This window comes from Eptesicus fuscus, chromosome 2 (assembly GCF_027574615.1).
Source record: "Eptesicus fuscus isolate TK198812 chromosome 2, DD_ASM_mEF_20220401, whole genome shotgun sequence".
Classification (NCBI taxonomy): domain Eukaryota; kingdom Metazoa; phylum Chordata; class Mammalia; order Chiroptera; family Vespertilionidae; genus Eptesicus; species Eptesicus fuscus.
The window spans coordinates 59,632,125-59,659,558 of NC_072474.1; the positions used below are offsets into that span (position 1 = coordinate 59,632,125).

Below are 27,434 nucleotides of genomic sequence, written 5' to 3' on the forward strand. Positions count from 1 at the left end.
AGAGGGATAGAGAGCTAGAAACATCGATGAGAGAGAAACATCGATCAGCTGCCTCTTGCACACCCCCGACTGGGGATGTGCCCGCAACCAAGGTACATGCCCTTGACCGGAATCGAACCTGGGACCCTTGAGTCCGCAGGCCGACGCTCTATCCACTGAGCCAAACCGGTTTTGGCAGGAAAGGCATCTTCAAGCTGGAGCCAGGCAGGGCTAGAGAAGTACAAGGCACTCAACTAGCAGTTCAGTGTGGCTCCCATACGATGAGAACTCAAGTTCAGTGCCATTCACAGAAGTCAAGACTGTGAAGGGCAAGCATGGAGTCACCGGAAAGAAGGTTTCTAAGAGATGCAGAACAGGGTTACTCTGGTGGCAGCAGGAAAGACTGGTGTGGTGAGCAACAAGAGCTCATGCGCAGCAAAGAGTTCATGTAGCAGGTCCAAGATGGCCTTTCCTTAGGAAGGCCAGCTTGCAGGGTTGGACTTGGTTGGCATCTGGAACTGGACCCATAAACAGATCCCTGCACTGATAACAAACTCTCCCTGACGGGCAGGAGTGGCTCACTGTGCCCGAGCTGTCTGTACATACAGGGTGGCTTAGGCTGAACACTTGCTTTCCTCCTGGGAGTCTGGGATTTTGGTATGTGCCAGGCAGAGGGTGCCTATGTGACCAGCACCCAGTTAACACCTCGGGTATCTAAGAGCTTCTCTGACAGATAACATTTCACACGTGTTGTTACACATGGTTACTGGAGGGATGAAAACCATCCAATGTGAGGCTACTGGGAGGAGACTTTTGGAAGCTTGCCCTTTGTTTCGTCTGAACTTTGCCCCATGTGCCTGCCTGCACCTTCTGCTGTTTTTGCTTTATGAGCCTTTCACTGCAATAAACCTTAGCCATGCATATGAGTATATGCTGAGTGCTGTGAATCCCTCCAGTGAATCACTGGACCTGGGGGTGGTCCTGGGGACCCTGCCCAGCTCAGTCAGCAGTCCCTGCAGTAACCAAGAGGTGATCAGGCCTGAACCAGAGCAGTGATGGTAGAAAGGAGAAGGAAAGACAGACAGTGTCTCCACTGCAGTGAATGTCAACAGAACCTGCCAACTGATTTGTGTTAAGAGAGTGGGAATTTTTGAGCACTACTGAGGCTGTGGACTATGCCCCAGATAGAGTTGTCAGTGCTGACACCAGGCCAGGCCTTGAGATACGGTCTCATGGCCCCTTCCCAGCACGTAGGCCTTCTTTCATAGATCATTGTCAGCTTTCTGAAGAACAGGATGACCCTGTAAATAACATGGTTGTCAATGGCATGACTCTGACGTTGCTTGGGAAAAACTGTTTTGTCTTGGGTCACTTGTTCTGCAAAAACAGGATGTAGTCAATGGGTTTAAAAGTGGTCCTGCACAAAGGGTCACTGCTGCTCTCTAGACTCCCTGCGTGGAGATGGCAGAGCAGTCGCCGGCCAGCTGGCTGGCTGGCTGGCCGGCTAATAAAGGCTCCCTAAATTTTAATTTGGTCTGGACTCCAAATTAAATAAAGGCCGGCTAATAAAGGCTCCCTAAATTTTAATTTGGTCTGGACTCCAGTGGTCGTTCGCTCACGTTCCCTCCACAACAATTTGGAAACTGGGGCAAGGGACAGGGGATATCTCAAAAATGACTCTTTACTCTCTTTGGGGATAATGTGAAGATGGTGGTGCCAGCAACAGGAGGAAGTGCAAATCTAGTAAGAAAGGGATGAGTTCAGTTTGGGGCATATTGAACTATAGCAGCTGGTGGGACATATAAAAGAATATAGATTTGTCTTCTAGCCCTAGAATGTAAGCTCTGTGAAGATAGGGCATTTGATTCTGTTTTGTTTATTGCTACTACTCCGGGGCATTGCTAGAAAAGGAAGACCTCACCTGGAACACGCGGGACACACAGTGACAGCATATTTGTTGAAGAGATGATGAATCATCAAATAGAGATGAGAGTGCAAACCATCTGAATTTCGAGGGAAAGAGTATAAAGAAAGAGTATACAGAAAGAAAAGACAGATCTGAATATAGAACCTTGGAGTAAGACAGGACAGGGGAGAAAAGGGGGTTACAAGTTCAGTGTCACTCACAGAAGTCAAAAGAACAAGCTATCAACACTGGCACACTCTGCAGAGAGGTTGACCAGGATGAAGACTGAGAACTGGTCAGTGGATTTGTTAACTAGAGGTCATTGGTGGCTTCCAAGAGAGATCTCAAAAGCAAGGGTTTTGAGCTTTGAGGGGTGACTCAATAATAAGGAAGTGGAGGTGGCAGTGAATACTATTCTTTCGGGAAGTCTAGAGTTGAAGGGAAGGAGAAATGGGAATAACCTGAGACTATGGCAGGATCAAGGGGCAGCTTAGGTACAACAAGAAAGTTCCTCTTCAGTAGTCCACACTTCGTGGAAATCACTTCCACATCCATGCATCCAGTAGGCACTTACTGAGCATCTTTCCAGTCCAGGCACTATTCAAGGGTTTAAAAATACAGCAGTGAACAACACAGAGTCCTTGCCCCCAAGAAGATGAAGACAGATGAGGAGCTGCAGGCGGCAAGAAGCCACCTTAACAACAATGCTGACACGAAAGAAGAAAACACGGGCTTTGGTCAGGCTGCTTAAACCCCAGCTTGGTTCCATTTACTAGCTGTGGCCCTTTGGGTAAGCGAGCCTGTTTTTTCATCCGTAAAATGGAGATGATACCTGTTTCAGAGTTGCTTTGTGAAGAGTCGATGAGATGATGGATAAAACCATTTCTTAAATAGCATCTGGCATGGAGTCATGGTTGCACACGTTTCCCTTATTTACGACATGAGATAAAGTTAAATAATGGAAAAGGTACCATAGTTTAAGGGCACATTTATGCTTTGCAGGAACTAGAAAAAGGAGCATTGGAAAGGGAAATCACTATCATAAAAAAGTCTTTTGAATTTAGTCCCTTTACTCTAAATCTCTGATTTTTACTAATTTCTTGTGGACCCTGGTATTAAGTACGGTGTGCATTAGATGACAAAGAATATGATCACAGAAAAGGTGTTTTTCCCCCACTGTGTATGAACAAATCTGGATTCTGGGAGCCTCAGTTCCCAGAAAAGGGGTCTAAATGAACAGTCAGAATTAGCTTAGAAAAGCTTAGATGGCAATTCTCACCACAGTAATTCACCCAGGGCAGTGACCCCAGAGGCCCACCATGGGAGACCCTGAGAGTTCTCATTTCTTTTCTTTTCTTTAAGGTTTAAATATATTTCACTTTTATTGACTTTTAGAGAGAGAGAAACAGAGAGACAGAAATACCTAGGAGAGAGAAACATCATTGACTGGCTGCCTCCCGCACATCCCCCACTGGGGATTGAGCCTGAAACCTGGGCAAGTGCCCTGACCAGAATCGAACCAGCAACCTCCTGGTTCATGGGTTGACACTCAACCACCAAGCCACACTGGCTGGGCCTCATTTCTTTATGATAACTACAGTAATTCTAAAAATAATGAATGTCCTCCCTTAATACACAAGATGTTTTAAGTATGTTTGCCAAAGAGCACACCAAATAAATTCACCGTAAATATACACATTACAAATACACACTCAAAATCATAAACACATTTGAGAAGACAGAAAAACTGCCCCACAGGCTTATTATCCATTTTAAATAATTGCATTCTGAACAAAAATTGATTTGTAAGCACTCATAAAAAAAACTTCTGTACCAGAAAATTTCCTAGAAATAACCCAGCAGATGATACTACTGGCTCTATAAAAATAAGATCCAGGCATCTCATCAGAAACCTCCAAAGGCCCAGTAGCTTCTTTCTCATAGACCATACGGTCAGAGATTTAGCCTTTTGAAAATATGTATTTAGAAGCCGAAAGGGGGTAAAAAGTAGAGAAATCAAAGGTTAGTTTGGCCACAACCTTAAATATACACATTGAAGAGTCAGTTAGGGCATCTTCTTAGGTGAAGGAGTCAGAGAATGAATGAATGAATGAATGAATGAATGAATGAAGAATGAATGAAGAATGAATGAATGTCGGTGAGAGGCCAGGGCACATGGCCACGAGCCAAAGACACTTACGCAGTTCCATTCCTTGGACCAAATGGAGCCCTGTCTTCACTACTGACAGAGTAGACATCATAGCACTCTTTAATCTCATCTCTCAAGTCCTGGGGGATAGAACAGGATCCATTCCTGACTTTGAGTTGCCGTATCCGTGGTACCCCTAATAGGAGGTTCTCGTAGTAGATGAAGCTTCGGTTGTCAGCTTCAGTTCTGTTGCCGGGCTGTGTCTTCCAGTACAGCCCATCCAATAAGGCACCTTCTGTGAACTGAAAGCACAGGGAACATTTTTGAAAAGCTCCAAGCTCCGTGGCTGCCTTGCTCCTTCCCGGAATGTGTGCATGACCAACAGTGTAGTACTCTGTGAACACAGCAGAGTGACAAGGGTAGGTTTTGCTGTCAGAGGGATTTAAGTTGGATCTTACTCCATCATTTGCTAGTTGTGAGGCCTGGGTTCCTGGGCTCTTGCACCGGTAATGTCTATGTTTTTTATTTTCTTTTAAAATTATTATTTTATTTTTGTTAATCCTCACCCAGGGATATTTTTCCATTGATTTTCAGGGAGAGTAGAAAAGAGAAAGACAGAGAGAAACATCGATTTGAGAGAAACAGGGCCCGGGCAGGGGAGGAGCCTGCAACCAAGGTATGTGCCCTTGACCAGAATCGAACCCAGGACCCTTTGTTCCACAGGCCGATGCTCTATCCATTCAGCCAAACCAGCTAGGGCAATGTCCATCTTTTGTGCAGTCACTACATCGATTTGAAAGGGGATGGTCTGGCTCTCAACAAACATACAAATAGAAGGTTCAGATCTCAAAGAGGCTCAACCCATTGGGATTACCCTGCAGTTTTCACTTCACAGAATAAACAGAAACCAATAAATCCAATCTTTTGATATTTTTTAGGTTTTATCCTAGGTTTTGGAGGTTTATGTTTTTATTCCACAAATGGTTATCAAATGAAAGTGTCCAGTGAGGTAAATCCATGAAACCATTATATTTTATGATTATATTTTTTCTTATAGCAGCACTTTTTACTGGCTTTAGATGGGATTTGCCTTTTATTATGACTATTGGCCATTCTCACTAGATTCCTGTAAGACTCACTTTGGTTATAATTAATATTTAGACTATTTTACTTAGCAGGCTTTATAAATGAGATATCTGCAAGGCATTTACAGTTTTACAGATGTTTTAACTTAAAAACATTTTTAAGTTTTAAAATTTTAAATTTTATTGGGTTAAGACTTTTTTTTTGTGTACCATAAATGTATTTTCAGAAAGAGATAAAACAATGGTTGACTGGTTTTCTGACGTTTTATGCATATTACACAATAGTCTTCAAATACATAAAAGCTACAAATATTCCTAAGTAGTATACTTTTTCAGTCTTGTTAGAATTGGAATTAATGCCTAAAATGGATAAAGTGTATATAGATGTTTCATATATTATAGGATAAATATATAAATTAAATTTTTCTATATACAACTAAATCTGAGAGTTGGGGTAGTAATATAAAGATGAACTGTGTGCAATGCGTTTCTGTAAATGCTTTTCAACATATTTGTCTTTTTCAGTGTTTTGTTTGCTGCCACCTAATTGCTAGGGTGCTATTGTTGAAAGTTTTAATTTTTAAAATTGCATGTGATATTTCAAATGAATAATAAACAGTACATTTCTTTTTAAAAAACATAGAACAACTCACAAATTTGAGTGTCATCCTTGTGTAGGACCATGATAATTTTCTCTGTATCATTCCACAGAACAACAGGCACACAGTGGGTGCTAACTAAATGAAAACTCTCATTTTTGCTTTAGGACTGAAGGTGGGGGTGTGGAGGGAGCTGTTTACATAAACCCACAGCCATGATCAACTTCACTTTCCCTGATTAAAAGTTAATAATTAATTATCATGCTTCAAAACTTGTTTGGAAAGGAAAAGACTATAGTTTTGATTACCAGTCTGCCATCTGGTGGATCTTTTAATTGTTTGGATCATTTTCCAAATGGTGAACTCTCCAACGCTGCCCGCCTCTGCTTTTAGAGCTTGGCATTTATTATCATTGAATTCAGTGTATCTGTGAGAAGTTTCTTATTAGTTTGCCTATCGGAAAGACATCTAGCCATTCTCAGTGTCTTATCAGATGATCAACAGAGATAAACTGATTTGCCTAGGAAAATATTCATATTATGCAAGTGTGGTTTTGGATGCCAAGTATTTTCAGGCTTTGGACTGAACAGGTTCCTGTGATCCAGTTTCCTCTAACTTTATTAAAATAAGCAGCTCTGATCCCCAGGCTTTATAAGGATTTTAGAAAGTATCTCCTCAGGAAGAAATAATCATTTCCTTTCCAATCCCGTACTGCCCCCTCACACACAATTTTTGTAGATTCTGAGCCCCATATCTTCCAGATTACTTGGATGTTTCTCCTATGGTATCCTTCCTTGCTTATCCTCTTCCACCATGCTGGAATCTGTGACAATTTGGGAAGGGCTGGGTTTAGTTTTACATTAGAGATCTTTGAAAGAACGTGCCTGCAGGCACTGGTCTAGGGTACCTGCCATCATCAACAAAGACACACACACACACACACACACACACACACACACAACAGAGCAAGAAAAAACAACTAAATTTTACACCACGGGCCTTACATCCTAAGAGATGCTCAACAGATAGTTACTGAATCATGAATGACTGCATGAATTATAAACCTGGTAAAGAAGTGTCCTTCAGGCTAGAATAAAGCCCACGTTTCTTACTCCCTGGCTATGGGGAATTCATCTGAACCAAACGGAGATTCGTTTACAACCTGGGGAACGTTAGTACTTACCTTGTATGGTTACTATGGCGATTAAATACGTTAAGATATGAAACACTCAGCATGGTGCGAGGCTACATACTTCTAGCCACCCACAGGGCAGGCCCTGCAAATGCTGCTAAATTTAACTTATGAACTAAATGAACAATCTTCAGTGACAGAGAGGTACTTTCAAAGTCATTGGTAAATACCTTCCAGAAGTCTTCCACTGAAGAAAGCGTTTTAAAGTTAGTTTTCTCCGTCTTGGACACGGGGGTGTCTAGGAAGAGCTGTGACATCACGCGAGTGTAGTAGTACACACTGGAGCTCATCATCCCGTAGGTCACTGGAACACAGAGAGAGCCAGGTGAGCTCCTGAGGGCACCTGCCCTCACTCCCACGTTCCTGGTGGACGGCACACACCCTCGTCCCCTTCCCTTTGTCATTCTAGGGTACTCCCTAGTTCCCTGGTTTAGAAAAGAAAGAAACGAACGTTGACATATGTGAAATAAAACTGGCTAAGCACTGAGCACTGAATTCAGATCAGGCGCCTTTACTTGACCGTTGGGGATTCCAACCTGCCTCTTCGCCTTCATCTCTCCGTGCTCCTGGGAGGCTCATCTGCACAGGTCCCAGCAGAGGCCACGCCGAGCTCCTCAGTCCACGGCTGTGCACGTGCCGCGGACTCTCCCCGCAATAACACGGGCAGGCCATCTCTGCCTCTTCCCAGATCAATTCTCCATTCTTCTTGCCCTGCTCTGTGAGTGCCCTCAGGCTGACCTCTGTAGACGGTACCACACTGGGTCCCTTGCCAATATGGGGCTGAACAGGAGGTTTGGGGGCATGAGGAGAGAGAGGGTTGAGTTTGTTCCCTCCACCCCTACGCTCCATCCCGTCATCACCTGGATGAAGTCTGTCAGGCGACTTTCGAAGCTCGGCCATGGCTCCTGGGGAAAACTCTTTCCCCACACCCACACTAGGTTCATGCCATGCCATTCCCTCCCCTTTTCCTCACGCCTGGAGGTGGGAACCTTTCCTGAGTGCCCCACTGCCCCACACCGCCACACCTCTGTAAACAGTCCCTTCATTAAACTTCCTGTAGTTACCACTTCAAGGTTTTCACCTCTGCCCCTTCAGGATGCTGACAGGTACAGCCACATCTAGCTCCCACCTATCCAATCTTGTATGAAACCCTCTAAACTCAAGCTCCATCCCGGCCACAAGGACTGGCTGATTTTACCAGCCCATTCTGAAAAGTCCTGGAGGGAGGTGGGAGGGTAACTTACAGGCTTAGCAGGTCACAGATCAGGATTTGAAGCTTGGTTGTGCCTCTTACTTGCTATGTAACCTGTGCAAGTTGCTGAAACTTTCTGAGCTTAAGTTCTCTGTAAGATGAGGATAATGAGCTATTCCATAGGATTTTTTGGTGCTTAAATAAAAACAATAACTAAAAATTATCCAATTCAGTGGCTGACGCTTAAATGTCCAATAACGGTGGTTCATCCTCCTTAATCAGATTGTTATAACATATCTATTAAAACTGTCAGCACTTTAACGAGTACTATCTTATTCTGGACTCTAATGATTGCAGGAGTAATATGCTATAATTCCTATAATTAGCAGACACAAAGCTTCCAGAGGAAACACATTTTGTACTTCTTTTGACCACAGTTCTCAACACCCAGCAGGTGAGTAATGCTTAGCTGATTCTATAATAATCTCAGGCTTCATAAAATGCATTTAAAACCTTGTTTTAAATGATTTGGGATTAAATGCTATTTAGTAAAATCTCTCTCTCACATAATTCCTTTCCCACCCGAGCATCATAGAAAATTTAGATTATTGAAAGAGAGGAGTGGATAATAGCGATATAAACAAAAGTGTGTCTGTCTGAGAGTCCATGTCAAGCAGCCATGGGAGCAGGAAACACGCCTAATCCACATGGCGTGTGTCTGTAGTCGGGGGGGGGGGGGAACGTTTTCCAGGTTCCTCAGCTAGGCTTCCTCACCTATCGTCCTCTGACCTGCTGATTAAGACAAGAACACTCCTCGTTAAGTGTTCCATGACCTGCTGCCTTCCAAACCTGTACTGGAGCAGACTTGCAATCCATTCACAGTTACGGAGTAAGGTGTTGAGCATGAAGATGAGTAGGATGTGATCTCTGCCCTAAAGAAGAGGAGCCCTCAGATTCCTGGGCAGAGCACTGCCTACCCAGCCCCACAGAGGGATGGACAAGGCACAGTGAATTCTACAAAGGCCTTCTGTGGAACAGAGTCAGTCCAGGGAACAAAGCTGATATGATGCTAAAGGGTAGTAGTGAAGGCTCCCCAAGGCCAACTAAATAAATGTTTATTTTTCTAAATTAACTTGAAATTGGAATTTGCATTGGATTGATTGATTAATATAGATCATTCTGGATTTTTTGTTGTGGCTAATATAAGAATTTTGACAAATTAATTTTTTTGATTTACAAAAATGGTATAGTTATATATGTACATAGATTTTAGTCAGTGATTTAAAATATATAATCTCCTTTATTTTCTTATATTTTCAATTTTGGTTTTACTTTTGAAATTCTGAGGACCTGTATGGAATTTAATGGCTTCACTGAAATAAAGTGACAGATCCCTTGACTATGTAGCGCCTCCTGCTGGACATTCAGAGAAACAATGCCATCTAGCTTTGAGGGGATGATTATTCAATTCATCAGCAAACATTAATCCAGTCCCTCCCTTATGCCAGGCCCTGGTCTGGTCTGTGGGATATCTTTGAGTGACATCTCCACAGAGTCTAGGAGTCAGCTGCACCATGAGTCCACCTAGGTGCACCTAAAGGACCCCTGTATTTGAAATCAGAATGATTGGCGTTTGAGTTTTCACGTTGCTTCATCTTGAATGTCTGCCTCCACTTAACTTTTCTGAGCTTCAGTTTAATTATATAGAAAATGGCAATAATAACATTACAGTTTTTGCGTAGTTCAACTGGAGAAATGTATATAAAGACATTTTGCATACTATCAAATGCAGTAGAAATATAAGACTGTTATATCATTTCTCCTTTCAGTCCCTGATGAAGAAAGCCCATTTGGAAGGCAACATTCACTCTTTAAATTAACTAAATTGTGAAGAAGAAAAAAATTACAGTATAAAATAGGTAACCTTAAATGAGGACTAGAAAGGAGAGGAGAATATTAAAAAACATAATGTAAAGGACACATGTATATCCTATGTACATATATTTCTTCTGCTACTTAGTCCTTGTCTTAGCTCCCAAGTTCCAGACATAAAGTAAGCCAGAATAAAAAATATCATCATAGCATCACCAACTAATCAGCATGTAAATGAACCAAAACTGTCTTAAAAATATGCTCTCATTTCAAATAGGCAGTAGATATTATATTATTCTTAATATTGTGAAAAATATAAGCTCAAATACTAAAGCCAATAAAGGCAATTGTACTAAATGATCTCCAAATCATTAGAATAAAAAGCAAAGAAGAAAATTTCCAAAAGGGAAATAACAGGAAAGCATAAAAAGAGAGGGCAAAAAGAGATGACAAAAAGCTGACAAAAGCATGAAATGTGAAGAGGTTAAACTCACTAGATGACAAAGTCTTATTAAATATTTGCTATAAAATTTTTAAAAATTGCATCTCTAGAATTATTATGAGACACACTCAAAATAAACTGAAAAATAAAGGAATGAGATACTATGTATTAGACATATATTAGGAATAAAATACTTTTTAGAATTTTGAAGTGGCATAATCATCTGACAAAGGAGATTATAAAGTGAGTATTGAGTTAAATAAACAAGTTATTTTATAAATAATACCATATACAATAATTTAACTGTAATAACCTTTTATGTATTGAATAACAACATCAAGATATATAGAGCAATACCTTCTAGTACTATAAAGGGAAATACCAAAACTACAATTGTAGTTGGAAACTTAAATTTATATCCTATCAATCTTTGATAGAGAAAGTAGACAAAAATTATCCTGGGACATTAGGGATTTTAATTGAAAATGTAATTTAATGTACATCAAACCTTATACTGCACCAAAAGAGATCACATAGTCTTTTTTAAATATTCATGGATCATTTACAAAAATTAGTAATATGCTAGGTTATCAAAGGGAACATCAGTAAATCCCTAAAATGAAGACTCCACCCGGCAGATGTCCTTATAAGGAGATGGCCATGTGAAGAAACAGAGACACAGGGAGCTGGCCCTCTGACGATGGAGAACTGGAGTGATGAAGCTACATGCCAAGGACACCAAGGATTGTCCACAAACTATTACAAGCCAGGACGAGGCAAGGAAGGATTCCCTTACAGGTCTCAGAGGGAGGATGGTGCAGGCACTTTGACTTGGACCTCTAGCCTCCAGATCTGTGAAAGAACAAATTTCTGTTGTTTTAAGCCACAAAACAAAACACACAGAAACCCCCAAACCAAACACAAAAACCTTCACACACAAAAAAAACCTAACCAACCAACTAAAATACAGAAAAGCCACCCTGATAAATCAACTGAAGAGGAGCTGGAGAGAATCCTGATAACCAAGGAAGGAAAGAGGAGACCGCATAGAGACTGGTAGGGAGGGCAGAGGCACAAAAGGGCTGGCTGGGCTCCCACAGACCGCAGCTGAAGTTCTGGAGGGATATCTCAGCCGTGGGGGATTCCCACTAAGAACTCTGGGGTCTAAACCTGAAGCTGGGCTCCCCAGCCCAGAGCATCAGAACTGAGAAAGGTACCCACATAACATCTGACTGTGAAAAGCAGCAGGGTTGCTGTCTGCCAGTGAGAGATGGATGGAAATGCAGGCGCCCTCTTAAAGGACCACGTACAAAATTTCGTGTGCAGCCACTCACCTTGGGCTCTGGAAGAGGGAGGGCAGAGTGGGCTGGAGCTGTGTGAGCAGAAGCCAGGTTTGGGGGCTCTGGAATTGGAGCTCAGAGGGCAGCCACCCCAGTTTCCTATGCTGAGTCAAGTTCTCACTCTGCAGAGGACATCTTTCTCCAGTGAGCCTTTGCTATCCAGGCAATATTTGCCTGGGGGGAAGGCTGTTGCCCCACCCTGTTGGAAGACCTCTTGCCCCACCTTGTGGTCAATAGCCTGAGGCTAATAAAAACTGAGTGTCAATGGGACTACAGGCAGGGTTTCTGGAGGCTTTGAGTTTTTGCCTGATGTAATCCGAGGCCTGGGGCTAGGAAAAGCAGATGCTGGTGCACATCTTGATCCTTTCCAAAGGAATACAGCCCCAGCAGAGGGAGCCACAAGCTATGGATTGCTGATAGCTCCAAACAGAGTACTCAGAGCCAGTCACAAACAGTGTTTGACATTATCCTGCACTAGAGACCGGGAGTTGTAGCAGATTTACCTAATACACAGACTCAGACCCAGACAAACAGCGAAAATTGAAAGACAAGACCAGCCACAAATGAAAGAACAAGAGAATTCTCCAGAAGAAGAGATAAATGAAATGAAGATAAGACATTTACCAGACATAGTGTTCAAAATAATGATGGCAAAGATGCTCAACAGCTTAAGAAAAGGTATAGTAACTATGAAGAATGACATAGCACTAATAAAGAACACAGTGGAAGGAATACACATAAGATTGGTGGAAGCTGAAGGTCGGATCAGTGAGTTAGAAGACAGGGTAGAAAAAAATCACTCAATCAGAGAACCAAAAATAAAAAACGATTAAAAAACAGGAGGACAGCTTAGCTGTGGGACAACATGAAATATAACAGGTGTGCCAGAAGGAGAAGAAAGTGAGCAAGAGATAGAGAACGTGTTTGAAGAAATAATGGCAGAAAACTCCCCTAACCTGGAGGGACCTGGAGAGTATTATGCTAAGCGAAATAAGTGAGTCAGAGAAAGACAAATATCACATGATCTCATGCATATGCAAAGTCATGCAAGTTCAGGAGGTACAGAGAGTCCCAAGCAAGAAGAACCAAAACAGGCTCATGCCTATACACATCATAATTAAAATGCCAAAAATTAAAGACAAAGAGAGATTCTTAAAGGCAGCAAGAGGAAAGCAATTTGTTACCTACAGAGGAGCTCCCATAAGGCTGTCAGCTGATTTTTCATCAGAAACTCTATAGGCCAGAAGGGAATGGCATGAAGCATTCAAGATAATGAAAAGCAAGAATCTGAAACCAGGATTACGATATCCAGCAAGGATATCATTCAAAATAGATGGTGAAATAAAGAGCTTCCTAGAAAAAAAAAAGGGGGGGGGGGCTAAAGGAGTTTGTCACCACCAAACCAGCACTGCAAGAAATGCTAAAGGGACTGCTGTATGAGAAGAACTAGAGAGAGAGAGAGAGAGAGAGAGAGAGAGAGAGAGAGAGAGAAACAAATGGAACTACACCAAAATAAAAAGCTTCTCCACAGCAAAAGATGCCATGAACAAAACTAAAAGGGAACCCACTGTATGGGAGACCATATTTGACAGTGATACATCTGATAAAGGGTTAATATTCAAAATATATAAGGAACTCATACAACTTATCAAAAGGAAGACAAACAATCCAATTAAAAAATGAGCAAAGGACCTAAATAGACACTTCTTCAAAGTTCACATACAGATGGTCACAAGACATATGAAAAAATAGTCAAAGTCATTGATCATCAGAGAGATACAAATTAAAACAATGAGGTATGACCTCACACTTGTCAGAATGGCTACCATCAACAAATAACAAGTCCTGGCGAGGGTGTGGAAAAAAGGGAACCTTAGTACGGTGCTGGTGAGAATGCAGACTGGTGCAGCCATTATGGAAAACAGTATGGAGTTTCCTCGAAAAATTAAATATGGAACTGCCATTTGACCCAGTGATCCCACTTCTAGGAATACATCTAAGAAACCTGAAGCACCAATCAGAAAGAATGTATGCACCCCTGTGTTCATAGCAGCACAATTTACAATAGCTAAGATCTGGAAATAGCCCAAGTGCCCATTAGTAGATGAATGCATAAAAAAGCTGTGGTACATTTATACTGTGGAATACTATGCAGCAGTAAAAAAGAAGAATCTCTTACCCTTTGAGACGGCATGGGGGGACCCGGAGAGTACTGTGCTAAGTGAAATAAGCAAGTCAGAGAAAGACAAGTATCACATGATCTCACTCATATGTAGAATCTAATGAACAAAATAAACGGTTGAACAAAATAGATCTAGAGATATGGAAGCATGGAATAGACTGTGGAATCTCAGAGGGAAGGTGGGGGTGGGTGAGTGGGTGGGTGGGAAGAGATCAACCAAAGATCTTATATGCATATATGCATAACCCATGGACACAGACAATAAGGTGGTGAAGGCCTGGGGTGGGCTATTCGGGGGTAAATGGGGAAAAAGGGGACATATGTAATATTTTCAACAATAAAGATTTAAAAAAAAGTAATAAGACACTCCTTCCTAACATATAACTGATAATTAGTAAGAAAAAAACAAGAAGATGGATTAGAATCTAATCATTAGATGGATGTTGTTCATATAGACATACTTTTTAGCTTAAATAACTTATTTTTTTCTTAAATTCCCAGTTGGATAGGCAAAGTTTCAGAAAATGTAAGAAGAAGTCATATCCTGCTAAAGCTCAATAAAAGCTTACTAGTATTAGTAAGAACCAGTGTGGAGATATGAAATAAATCAATATTTAATTTCTTAAAATTATAAATATTGATGTTTCTTTAACCTTTATGTTCAACTTACAAATCTTTTTATTTTTATTTTTTTAATCTAGTAAATAAAAATTGTTTTTAAGGAAGCTTTCAGCACTCAGTCAATTACATTCAAGGGGGTCAATTTTAATGTAATAAGAATGGCATTATCAAAGTACTGATAACATTTTTACTCTTTCCATTTACATAGAAGGGGACTCTTTCTAAGGTTGGTGTGAATTTTAAAGCATTTCCAAGTGTACACTATAAGAATGAACTCTTTTTCTGGAGGAGTATAGCAAGAGCTTCTGGTGGTCACAAATCCGTTTCCTTATCTGTTCTCATAAAGGGCTTTAGAAGGGACACTACAGAAGTCTATCACCCAACACCCTTTAAATTCAAAGGATAAATCCATTGATCGGCACTTTGAGGCAAATGGTTTCCAAGACTCATTTCTGGCTAAGGCTTCCCTCCCCTCCCCTCCCAGAGGATGCAGGGACATATTGAAAGAAGAGAGAAAAAAATAAAGAGATCGGTCTGCAGTAAGTTTCCTGTAGAGGAAAAATCTGGTGATTACTGAAAAATGAAGGCCTTCACATCACACATCTAAATATGAAAGAAAGGGACTATATTACATATATTCATAAAAGCAATATTAGGTGACATTATTTGTATTTTCTGAAAGTTACATTTGGGAAGTCATGTTGCTAATTATTGTTAAGAAATCTAATGCAAAAAACCCCTTTTACTTAGTTTCTTGGTATGTGGCAGGTTACCACTTGCATCTCAAGAGTGAAAATGGGTCACAACTGGCAATGAACTGGCCAATCAGATAATGCTGAATTTTAATTAATGTTTACCAGAGAAGAGAGTTTTTCCAAGTTCTAAATTGGACTTGAAAACAGAGCAGAGACCTTCTAAATTAACCCTTGTGGTGCATATACGATTCCTTTTAATTATGATTTTGACGGGTCAAATACTTCCAACCTTTTCCTTTACTGGAAGGAAATGTTCTACTTACAGATGCACAGGACGATGAGAAAAAGGAGGTATGTGGCCAGCTCCCGCAAAACGCTTTTCAGGTATTTCTCTCGGTTCGTGTTGCTTTCCTCCATAAGTCTTGTTCCCCAGAGACCTTTAAAATAATAATAAAAGATGTCTTTTTTTTTTTTTTAACCTTATGAATGGCAAAGGAAAAACATAAAATAGATAGTGTAACCTTTAAGGGAGATTCTCCCATATATTTTTTAGCATGCTCTGAATGTAACTGGGATTGTTTTAGCAGGAGTACCCTGGTAAATATTTAGACAAGAGAACAGGCAATGAGGGCAGCCTACAAGAGAGATTAAATCACTGTGCACACACATCGGATCTTCCTATGGGGTAATTACCCTATTACTAAACTTAGTACATGAGGAAACGACATTGCAAATGATACCTCTGAAGTCACCCCTGAGGAAAAGAAGTCCTGGTTGGAGCATCATTTCCCTGTTGGAACATCTATCAAGCTGCTAACACACTGGCCTAAAATCTCCGCCTTCTGCCCTTGGTCCTCTTAAGAAACTGTAGCGACCGATTACACTAAACACGCTTAGTTTAACAGATTTTTAAAGTGCCAATTAACATATACGCTTTAAATAAAAAGCAACAACTTAGCCGACTTCTCTCTTTGGAGAGTAAGATCAGCAACCATGTTCCCTATTTTCGCAGATGGAAAAAGTGTTGGGCCGGCTGAGCAAAGATGACATAACCTCCGCGAGCTTGCTGGAGAGAGTTACCGCGATTTGGGGCTGGCAGACAGCCGTGGTGGCCGTCCAAACCCCCATTAATGAGCAGTGTGGTCAAGTCACATTGCTGGTTACTCGGAAGAGCCTTAATGCTTTCCAAAAAAGACAAGACTTCCCAATCCTTCCAGTTAGATTAGGTTGGCTGTTAATGGAAGCCAACCTGGTCCCTGGTTGCCTTACACTTTTATTCCACAGACTTTAACCCCTCCCGTCACTGGGGTTCACAGAGCTCCTTAAGCCACAAGCCAGCCACGCAGAGAGCAGAGGACAAATGGTGCATGGCCTTCCACTTCGAAGAAATGACTTCATCACTAGTGTTTATGTATTCTTAAGTCTTGTAATAATACATTAGTTCTGCTCCTAAATTTGAGTACTTCATTTCCTTTCATTTTCCCCCCCAAATTTCCTTTAGGAAAATCAGCGTCTGAATTCAAAGACACTGTGTTACGCATCATAGATTTCACCACACTGAAAGTGGAGCATAACTTATGACCAGGTTCGCTCCTGCCAAGATCTGGTAGTTGTCAGGGAATTACTCACTCAGAAGAAATGCAGCAAGCAGAATGTTTGTTCGCTGAAACTATCATATTAAAGAATTATTACAAATTTATATGACATGGAAAATTACAACTCAGAATAACACAGAGGCAGCCAAATGTTAGGCGCAGTAGCCCTGGACACAACCACACCATTTCTTTGGGTATATTTCCTTGGGAGGCCAGGCCTAAGATATACACATAAGTAGAGACTGTCAGTCTCTTTATCATCAGGAAAGATTGTTGCCTGGCCTCACTGGGGCAGTGATTTCACTCTTTCCTATGGTTTATAAACAATTACACATTAAGGAACAAGCATGGTTCTTAATATTTACAGATGGTACTGCTTGACCTACAAATAGAAAAACCAAACTCCTTTCAAATTTTATTCAAAGGAAACTTGCAATGCTCTATGGCAGGGGTCCTCAAACTTTTTAAACAGGGGGCCAGTTCACTGTCCCTCAGACCGTTGGAGGGCCGGACTATAGTTTAAAAAAAACTATGAACAAATTCCTATGCACACTGCACATATCTTATTTTGAAGTAAAAAAACAAAACGGCAAAAACACCCGCATGTGGCCCGCGGGCCGTAGTTTGAGGACGCCTGTTCTATGGCAATGAAATGCTCCAGCCCAGTGGTCGGCAAACTCATTAGTCAACAGAGCCAAATATCAACAGTACAACGATTAAAATTTCTTTCGAGAGCCAAATTTTTTAAACTTCTAACGCCACTTCTTCAAAATAGACTCGCCCAGGCCGTGGTATTTTGTGGAAGAGCCACACTCAAGGGGCCAAAGAGCCACATGTGGCTCGCGAGCCGCAGTTTGCCGACCACGCTTAGCCCTTAGATGAAACATTTCAAATAAAAAAAAAAAGTCCCTTTATTTACCGAGTATGCTTTTATATAATATCCTTTTATGCATTTACTTTTCATAAATGACTCTTACTTATTCGTTTAAAAATTTCATTGAATTTCCCCACTGGATGTGTAGGTTGGGTCTGCCTCTCTCAGGATACAGGGACCTCTTTACATTCTGACAGATGAGAAACGGCTGCATCCACAAATAGAAAAAAAAAAAAAAAAAAAAAAAAGGCTGTGCTGTTGCCACCTACTTCCCATGTTTACAGAGCTAACAGAGTAAGAATGGTTAAGCTTGGCGTTCACATCCAAAATGGCAGCATTCTTCAAACTCAACTGTTGTCTTTTCCCACAACTGTCCCCGTTGTGGAGGGAGTGCCTGCCCAGCACGCCAGGCCCTCAGGGCCAGTACATAAGGTGTCTGCAGCTGTTAGGGAGAGCGTGATATGAGGGGTGGGCAATATCCAGCTCCCTTTGTGGGTAAGAGGGTGCTGAGTTAATGGCAGAACCCCAAGTCGGAGCACATCAGCCAGACAGTGTCTACTCCCTTGTGCAGTGTCATTGATATGAATATAGAGGAACTCAGACATAGATAATGCAAAGCACAAAACATGTGTCAAACATAAACAACTGATTTTGAAAAAGAAATGCCATCTTTGCATTTGTTTTATCCAAATACTTCCAAACTTTTTATCTTGCAAAATATAAAAAATATCAGCGAGAATGACCTAATGAACTCTAATGTATCTCTCACCCAGCTTCAACTATTATCAACTCAACACCAACCTTGATTCATCTATACAGGGGTGGGGAATCTTTTTTCTGCCAAGGACCATTTGGATATTTATAACATCATTCTCCAGTCATACAAAATGATCAACTTAAAAATTAGCCTGCTATATTAGGTCAAACATTTAATTATTTCACCCCTAATGCCTTGGCAGGGCCAGAACAAATGATTTCGCCGGCTTTGTACGGCCCACGGGCTGGTGATCCCCACCCCTGTTCTAAATCCTCACCCATTCCTCTCTATTAAACCTAACCCCAGCTTTCGTATCATTTCATCTGTAAATATTTCAGTTCCATGGTGAGAAGATTCAGTGTAGCTCTTTTGCCTCACATTAACCCTGTCCCATCTGAGATACACTAAACCTGATGACTTCACTGATCATGACACTGTACAAGGTAGGGATTTGGAGTCAGCGTTGTGTTCAAATGAGGGCTCAGCCACTTATGAGCTGAGACCTTCCCTAATGTCATGAGTCTCCAATTCCTAGTCTGAAAATGGGAGGACAGTACTTCTTTGCGGGGTTGCTCTGGGAAAGAGGAATACATATAAAGCATGTAGTGGTTGGGAGAGGCCTGTCTATGCTTCAAAACAGGTCTATCTATAAAATGTCCTCCTTCTGATGCCTAGATGTCAGAGTGGTGTAAAGACCCAAATCTGTATGGACTTTGAGTTCATTCTGAATAGTCTGACTAAATGCTCATGGCATCTATAATAATAAAAGGATAATATGCTAATTAGACTGGACGTCTTCCGAACGTCATTCTGGACGTCCTTCCTGACGAAGTTTGGGCTGGAGGGAAGCCAGTCGGGTCCCAGGTGCCTGCGGGCAGCCCAGGGGAAGCCAGCCCAGGTCCCAGGTGCCTGCCGGCAGCCAGAGGAGAGAAGCCCGGGTCCCGGGTGCTGGAGGGAAGCCAGTGTTGGCAGTCAGGGGAAGGAAGGCCTACTCTTGCATGAATTTTCGTGCATCGGGTCTCTAGTTTATATCATAAAAGAATCCTGTTTCTGTGCTCATGTGGGCCTTGTTTAGAAAGATAAGTACAATCCTCCCTAATATTCATTGGAATTGTGGGGACACCTTTAGAAAGAAAAGTGACTTTGTATTACGATTGGTCCAATGTTTGTTGGCTGCATAAATTCTGTTACTAGCATAACTTTATCACAGAGTAGCAACCCTCCAGTGAAAATAATCCTCACAGCAATGAAAATACAAAATCTCATTTATGCAAATAAAAAAGGGAAAAGGACGAAGTGATGAAGTGAGGTTTGGACTAAAATAAAGGGAAAATCACAATAGCCAAAAGATGAAAACAACTAAAGTGTGCATTAACTGATGAATAGATAAACAAAATGTGGTACATACAATGGATTATTATTTAGATATCAAAAGTAATGAAGTTCGGATACATGCTACAACACGGGTAAACCTTCAAAGCATTATACAAAGGGAATAAGCCAGACATGAAAGGACAAGCACTGTATGATTCCACCAAAACCTGAATACTGAAATTCAGAGACAAAAAGTAGAATAGAGATTAGCAGGGGCAGGGAGGAGGGAAGATGAGGAGTTATTGCTTAACTAGAGGCCCGGTGCATGAAATTCATGCACGGGAGGGGGGGGGGGAAGGGTGTCCCTCAGCCTGGCCTGCACCCTCTCCAATCCAGGACATCCCTCTTGCAATCTGGGACTGCTGGCTCCTAACTGCTCACCTGCCTGCCTGCCTAATCTCCCCTAACCACTCTGCCTGCCTGCCTGATCACTCCTAACCCCTCTGCCTGCCTGCCTGATCACCCCTAACTGCTCCCCTGCTGGCCTGATCACCCCTAACCGCCTCTGCCTTGGCCCCCACCACCTTGGCTTTGTCCAGAAGGAGGACCGGACAACCGGAAGATGTCCGGTCTATCAGGTCTAATTAGCATATTACCCTTTTATTAGTATAGATGGGTAGAGTTTCTGTTTGGGATGATGAAAAAGTTCTGGAAATGGATGGTGATGCGACAACATAGTGAATGGGAAAGGAGGTATTACTTGTTATAGCAGCATAGCCTGCCCTAACCAATACAGCTAGTACTTTATGATTTCTCAAAAAAGAAAAGAAAAAAAAAAAGCATACCAGTAGATCTCTAAAATAATAAGCAGAAAATGACTTCAACAAGTTGGTACACAATTTTACCCAGAAAACACATTCAAGGTTGGAAATTCAGAAAACTGGATAGTTCGTGTAGAGTATCAAATTGTATCTTTGCACTGAAAAAGAGTTTGCTAAGATGAAAGAAAACAAGATCATTGGGGTACCTTTAAGTTTGGGGCAGTCTTTAAATTTTTCAGCCATCCTTCACTTCCTTTGGCCCAGGCCTTCAGCACCTCTTCAGCACTGGCTGCATCTTCCCTGGTCCCCTGTCTTCCTGTCTCCCTCTGAAAGCTCTCCTACACAGCACACTGCCTGACTCAGTCCTTTGCAGCAAGTTCTGTTCTTGCTCAGAAACTTTCAACAACTTCTGAATATTAAGAGATAAATTCTTAATTCCTTAGTTAGACTCAATGTTTCCCAGAGCCAGGCCTCAAACATATCTTCTTTACTATATTACTTCTGCTAAGAAGACCGATCTAGCTACTGTTCAAGGAGGGAAAATGACCATTTGTTGTCCATCTTGGATTCATGTCATTCAGCAACACAAGGGTATGTTGAAGCTAAAAGGTTGAACTCTTCCATTTTATTAAAATATATTTTTATTGACTTCAGAGAGGAAGGGAGAGGGAGAGAGCGATAGAAACATCAGTGATGACAGAGAATCATTGATCGACAGCCTCCTGCATGCCCTACACTGGGGATGGAGCCCACAACCCAGGCATGTGCCCTGACTGGGAATCGAACCATGACCTCCTGGTTTATAGGTTGATGCTCAACCACTGAGCCACGCCGGCCGGGCAAACTCTTCCATTTTATGATCAAGCACCTGAGGCCCAGGAAGCCTGAGTGAGTTGTCTAAAGTCACAAAGACAGAAGACCTCCAGGGAAGCTCCTGACCACTCCAAACTGGGTAATCTCTCCTACCTTTAGAAATTGAAGGCTACTTTCTGTTCTGATCCTAGGGCACTACTTACATAATGCATATGAGATTTTTTTCATTGGTATCCCAAGAGGGAAAGAAAAATGAATCACAACTCATTCATGGTTATTTATTTTACTTTTCTGGGTTTGTGTATAGGAAAATGGTAATATGCTATTTTAGTTTATTTCTTTTTTGTAGCACCTAGCAGAGTATTAGTTTCACAGTAGGCGCTAAGTATTTAACAAATGTCATTTATTTAACAAGTGACAAGAATGCCAGTTATAGTTCTTCAAAAATAACATTTATCCTAAAATTTTCTATAAGATTTTTTTGAGCCTGCTCTCCTACTAATTAGACTATTGATTGGTAAGATATGATTTAAATATGAGCTTATTCATTGTAAATTTTCTGAAAGTTTTGTTTAAAAGAAGTTAACTCATATACACACTCATATAAATATATATATATATTTCATCTTATTATATTCCATTAGTTTATTCAAAGAAGGTTAAATGTGTTATCAAATGCTTACTTGAGTTAAAAGGATCATGATTTACCATTACATATTAACTTATAAGAAACTTTATTCTCACGTCAGTGAATATTTTTAAAAGTACATTTAAAACAATGTAAAATAATACAGTTGACCCTTGAACAACATGGATTTGAACTGAGCAGGTCCACTTATACTGGGATTTTTTTCAATTGACCCATCCGGTCCAAAACCCAGTTGTTCAAGGGTCAACTCTGCGGTTGGGAGCTGGCACATGTGGAGGACTGACTGTAGTTATAAGAGGTCAGTTCCCCCAACCTCCTGCTTGTTCAAGGGTCGACTGTATATAATTTGTTTGAATACAGATTTGAACCTTAAAAAGTATTAGTTTTTTAGTAATCACACAGGTTATTAAAAAAGGATCTTTCATTTTCTACCATGCTCTGAATCAAATTAACTAGCAAAAGCACTAACGTAAAAGAATTAGCAAAAAATGTACACTTTTTAGAATTTTCGATTTAATTTATGAAGTACTCACAAAATGGGAGAGACTTGTTATACATTTTACACGTCTCATCTCATTTAATTCTCCAAACCAAGTCAAGAACTAAATATTAGGATGATCTCTTTTAAAAAATAAATGCAAAAGTTGGGGATCAGAGAGGTTTAGCAATTTGCTCAAGGTCACACAGCCAATGCGTGGTAGAACTGGGAGTCTATATGCAGGTCTGACTTGATCTTACTCATGTTATGAAAACACCTGGGTGTTGTTTTGTGCAAGATTTTCAAAACTGACAGAAAGATTAGAGAAGGGAAGGGAAATTTTCAAAAGACGGGAGAATGGTAACTCTTAAAAGTGGAGATTAAAATAATTTGGATGGTAAGAACAAATGCAACTCTTTTTCCAAGGATGCCTCTGACAAAACTTTGCAAAAAAAGGATCCCCATCTGCTCTTGGAAAATTCGTGTCCTCCTAACAGACACTGGCAAGTTTGAAAATTCCTTTCCTGTCTTTTGGCGAGTTGGGTGCACTGAACCCACACATTTACAAACAGCTGGTATCTGGTGACTTCACTGTTTGGTTGGAATTTCAAAGAACATTAATTTAGATATTTAAAAACCTACTTCCAAGTTTTTTTTTAAAACAATGTAACTTTTTTTTTTTTTACAACTGTTTTAGGAAAATGCCTAGAATTAGAAATGGCCAAATAACTGTTTCTCAAAGATATTATTTTATTCTATTCGCGGTGTTCTCCACAGCACCACTCCCAGAAACAACCACACACATCAAAACAACATCAGTGACAACCCCACGGCACTCCTCCCACAACTTGGAGAAGACTGGGCTGTTACCCTTTCGGGAGCGGGATGAAGAGCCACGAGGGATCCAGACCTGTGGGTACCAATACAGAACTTCGGTTCGAATTCAGTGAAATGAGCAAGCACACAGCATAACCACCATCAGGTCCACTATTCCTTTTCCCTCCACAATTAAAAAAAAAATCCTCAGATGTATCCTTTCCCTTTAATGTGGCTTTCACTTATTTCCAGACATTTTTTTTTTTTTTTTTTCCTCCTGGAAGAAGGAGGTCTCCAATACATTTGCACCGGGAAGGGAACTGCAGGAATTCGGCGCCGGGTAGCGGAAACAGAGCAGAACGGGCAGAAGAGGAGAAGGTGCTTCCCGGGGAGGTGGGGATGCGAGGCGGAGCCCCGAAAGCAGCCCGCCCGCCAGGTGGGAGCCTCCGCCGCAGCCCGTCGCGCTCTTACCTCGCAGCCCGCGAACCAGCCTCTCCGCCCAGGCCACTCGCGGAGGCTGCCCGTCCACGGGGAGGTGGCGATGCAGCGGGTCCCCGCCGCCCGCCGGGCTGGGGTTCGGGGGGCTGCGGTCCTCTCGCCGGCGCCGCCTCCCGCTCGGGTGGCCCGCGCCGTGGTAGCCCCCGAGTCCCCGGCCCCGGGCGCCCCCGGAGCTCACGGAGGAGGAGGCGGCCGACCTCCGGCTGCCCGGGCGCCACTCCACGTCCATCTCCACCACCATCCCCCCTTCTTCCCCTTCCACCTCCTCCTCCTCCTCGTCTTCCTCGGCCTCGAAGCCCGGGTTGTCGCGGCTCCACGCCTGCCGCGAGCACGACGAGAGCGGGGGCGACGGGGAGGCCGAGGCTCCGGCCGGCGGGTCCCGCGCGGCCGCCTGCCGGATGCGCTCCATCTCGATCTCCAGGCCCCGCTGCTCGCGGAGGCCGCCGGGGGCCGCCAGGCCGGCTCCCACGGCCGCGCCGCCCGCCATCAGCCGGCCCGGGCCCGCCGCTCGGGGCGCGGGCGGCTGCTTCGCGTCCCCGGGCGGCTGCGGCTGCACGCGGCTCGAGTTCACCATCGCGGTCACTGGCGCCCGGCGCGCCTTCGCCCCGAGCGGCGCTCGGCGCTGCCCGCCGCAGAAGCCATGTTCTTTTCTTCCCGGGGCCCGCCGCCTGCTGCTCCCCGCCCCCGACCTCCCCGCAGCCCCGCGTCCCTCGCCCGCCCCCTCCAGCCGCCTCCCCCTCGCCTCGCCTCGCCTCTCCCAGCGGCCGGGGCGCGCGGCGGGGGGAGGCGCGAGGGAGCCGCCCCCGAGGCCGGCGCGCAGGGCGAGCGGCGCCCGGGCCCGCGTTCCAAGCGGAGCCGGAGCCCGGCGCGCGCGCCCACATTCCTTTCGGGTGAAAGGGCTCGGGCGGGGACCGTGTCGCCGACCCGCCCGCTCGCCCGCCGGCCGGCCGGTGGGAAAAGGGCTGTGGGAGCTGTCACTGCCTGCGTGACCCTGAGATCACGGTCTGCAGCATGGGCACAGAAAGCTTTGCTTCCTTTGAAAACTATCAATAAGCTACTAATGTTGACTTTCTTGGCTTTTGATGACCCTCCTCTCCCGTCTTCTGTTTCTTTTTAGATTGTTTCTTCAATCTCTGCTGGCTCCTCTCTCCATCCATTGTGGGATCTCATGGATTGGGCCTTGGGACTCTCAGATCTACGGTGCGCCCAGAGTAAGCTCATCCCCCACACCCCATGCAGGGGCCAGCACTGGCCTCAGTCACAGAATCTTACATCAGGCCCTACCTATGTCCAGAACTTGATTCTCATTCCAGAAGCACATTCAACTCTATTCTCTGCAGCTGTCTGAAACTTAACCTATTCCAAACTAGTTATCTTCGCCCTCCTTTATTTTTTAAAAAACATATTTTATTGATTTTTTTACAGAGAGGAAGGGAGAGGGATAGAGAGCCAGAAACATCGACCAGCTGCCTCCTGCACACACCCCCTACTGGGGATGTGCCCTGCACCCAAGGGACATGCCCTTGACCGGAATCGAACCTGGGACCTTTCAGTCCGCAGACCGACTCCACTGAGCCAAACCCGTTTCGGCTGCACTCCTCTCTTAAGCCTGCTCCACCTCCTGTATCCCCAGTAGGGATCGGAGGCATTGTTGTCCTCCCCACTTTCCAAGCTTCACCCACTTCAGGATATCCGTATCTCTTCCCAGCCCACACCTCATCTTCCCCAAATCTTGTTGCTTCTGCCCCACAAATGTCTCTCGTAGGACCTCTGTTTTCTCATTCTGGTTGCTAATGTTTTTTAATCCAGGGCCCTTATCTCATGTCTTGTTCTGTTCCACACTGAGCAATGTATCTGTCTGCCCATTCCACCTCCATCCTCTACTTCAGGGGCTCCACTGTTTCCAAATTATATTACAGAACCAGAGCTGCTCATGGCACATTGATGCTGAGACACTTCTACGGCTTCTGACAGCTTAAAGGATAAAAGTTAATTTCCATAGCTTGGTTTAGTAAGTTTTCATAATCTGCTCCTGTATTTGGTTGCCAGTACTGCCAACTGGGTGGCTTAAATGACAGAAATTTATTTTCTCACAATTGTATGAGCTGGAAGTCTGAGATCAAGGTGTCGGCAGGGTTAGTTTCTTCTGAAGCCTCTTTCCTTGGCTTGTAGAGGGCGGTTTTCCTCCACTATCTTCACATGGGCTTTTCTCTGTGGTAGTGTCTTAATCTCCTCTTCATATAAGGACACCAGTCCTATTGGATTAGCATCTATCCTAATGACTTCATGTTCACGCAATTACCTTAAAAAATATGTGTGTGTGTGTGTGTATAAGAATATATATATTATTTGATTTTAGAGAGAAAGGGAGAGATAGAAACATCAATGAGAGAGAAACATCAATCAGCTGCCTCCTGCACGCCCCCCACTGGGGATCAAGCCTGCAACCTGGTATGTGCCCTGACCTGGAATCGAACCAGTGACCTCTTGGTTCATGGATGGATGCTCAACCACTGAGACACACCCGCCAGGCACTCAATTACTTAAAAAAAAAACAAAAAACCTCTATCTCCAACTGCAGTCTCATTCTGAGGTACTGGGGGTTAGGACTTCAACAAATGGACTATTGATGGAGACAAGCTGATTCAGCTCAGAACAACTTCCCACCCACTTTTCTAGCATGGTTTCCCCTCCTGTACCACGTGCAACATCCTCTGTTGGTTCCCTATGTGGTCAGAATATGCTGCTTGTATTTAGGTAATTGTAGCTGCCTACCACCTGATCCTGCTAGGTACCTGTCTTTTGCTTAAGGCAGGGCTGATGGGTCTAGAGCATAGGCATGGCTCATGCTGTTCATCAGCTCATTCTGAAATGTCTTACACGCTGAGACTGAATTACACACTGGGCATATGAAGCAGAATATGAAACAGCTCCTGCACTCATGAGGAGACGGACAAATAAATCACGAATAACTGTCCTGGGTCAAGGTTATGATGCCTGTAATTCAGGACTCTCCAAAGATGCCCAGACCCTGCACAGCATTACAGACTGCATGGTCAATGGGTTCTGAGCCGACACGTGGCCAGCAGAGTGCCGGGCCTGAAAAGAGAGCACAGAATCTGAGCCGAAGGGTCCTGCTGGAAAATAGACCTAGTGCAGTGTTTTAAAGACGGGATTACAAGGTTATCAGCATCACCAGCCGAACCTGTTAAAAATATAGATTCTGGGTCCCTACTCTATCCTTATTGATTCAGAATCTCCGGGATTTCAGGCTGAAATTCTGAATCTTCTCTGAGGGTTCTGGGGCATCTTGAGTTTCAGAAGCACCGAGATGTCCCAAACGGATGGGCTTTCATGAAATACCTACCCCATATTTCTAGTGTTTCATTTGAAACATTAGTGGTCCTTGAGTCAGACGTACTTTTGGACTTGTGCCTACAAGTGCTAATTCAGAGCCTGCCCTGCCACGTCCTTGCTGTGTGACCTTGGGCAAATTGTTTTTCTTCCTGAGTCTATAAAAATGGAAATAGAGTGTTCAGGTCATAGGGTTGTTGGGAGGAATAAG

The 27,434-nt window shown here is 43.1% G+C and overlaps 1 protein-coding gene and 1 pseudogene across 2 annotated transcripts in view; both read right to left on the reverse strand.

The window, feature by feature from the left end:
- The window catches only part of PKD2 (polycystin 2, transient receptor potential cation channel), a 60,874-nt gene extending 36,300 nt beyond the window's left edge, over positions 1–24,574 (reverse strand). For both annotated transcript variants that reach the window (XM_054727559.1, XM_028148269.2), the window contains exons 1-4: positions 23,843–24,574; positions 15,578–15,691; positions 7,081–7,214; positions 4,086–4,336 (exon numbers count right to left, since the gene is read on the reverse strand). In XM_054727559.1, the coding sequence (XP_054583534.1) occupies positions 4,086–4,336; positions 7,081–7,214; positions 15,578–15,691; positions 23,843–24,443 (1,100 nt within the window). In that variant the 5' untranslated portion in view covers positions 24,444–24,574. The remainder of the gene's footprint in view (positions 1–4,085; positions 4,337–7,080; positions 7,215–15,577; positions 15,692–23,842) is intronic.
- On the reverse strand, positions 5,753–5,853 carry LOC114232285 (U6 spliceosomal RNA; annotated as a pseudogene).
- Positions 24,575–27,434: the final 2,860 nt, after the last annotated feature.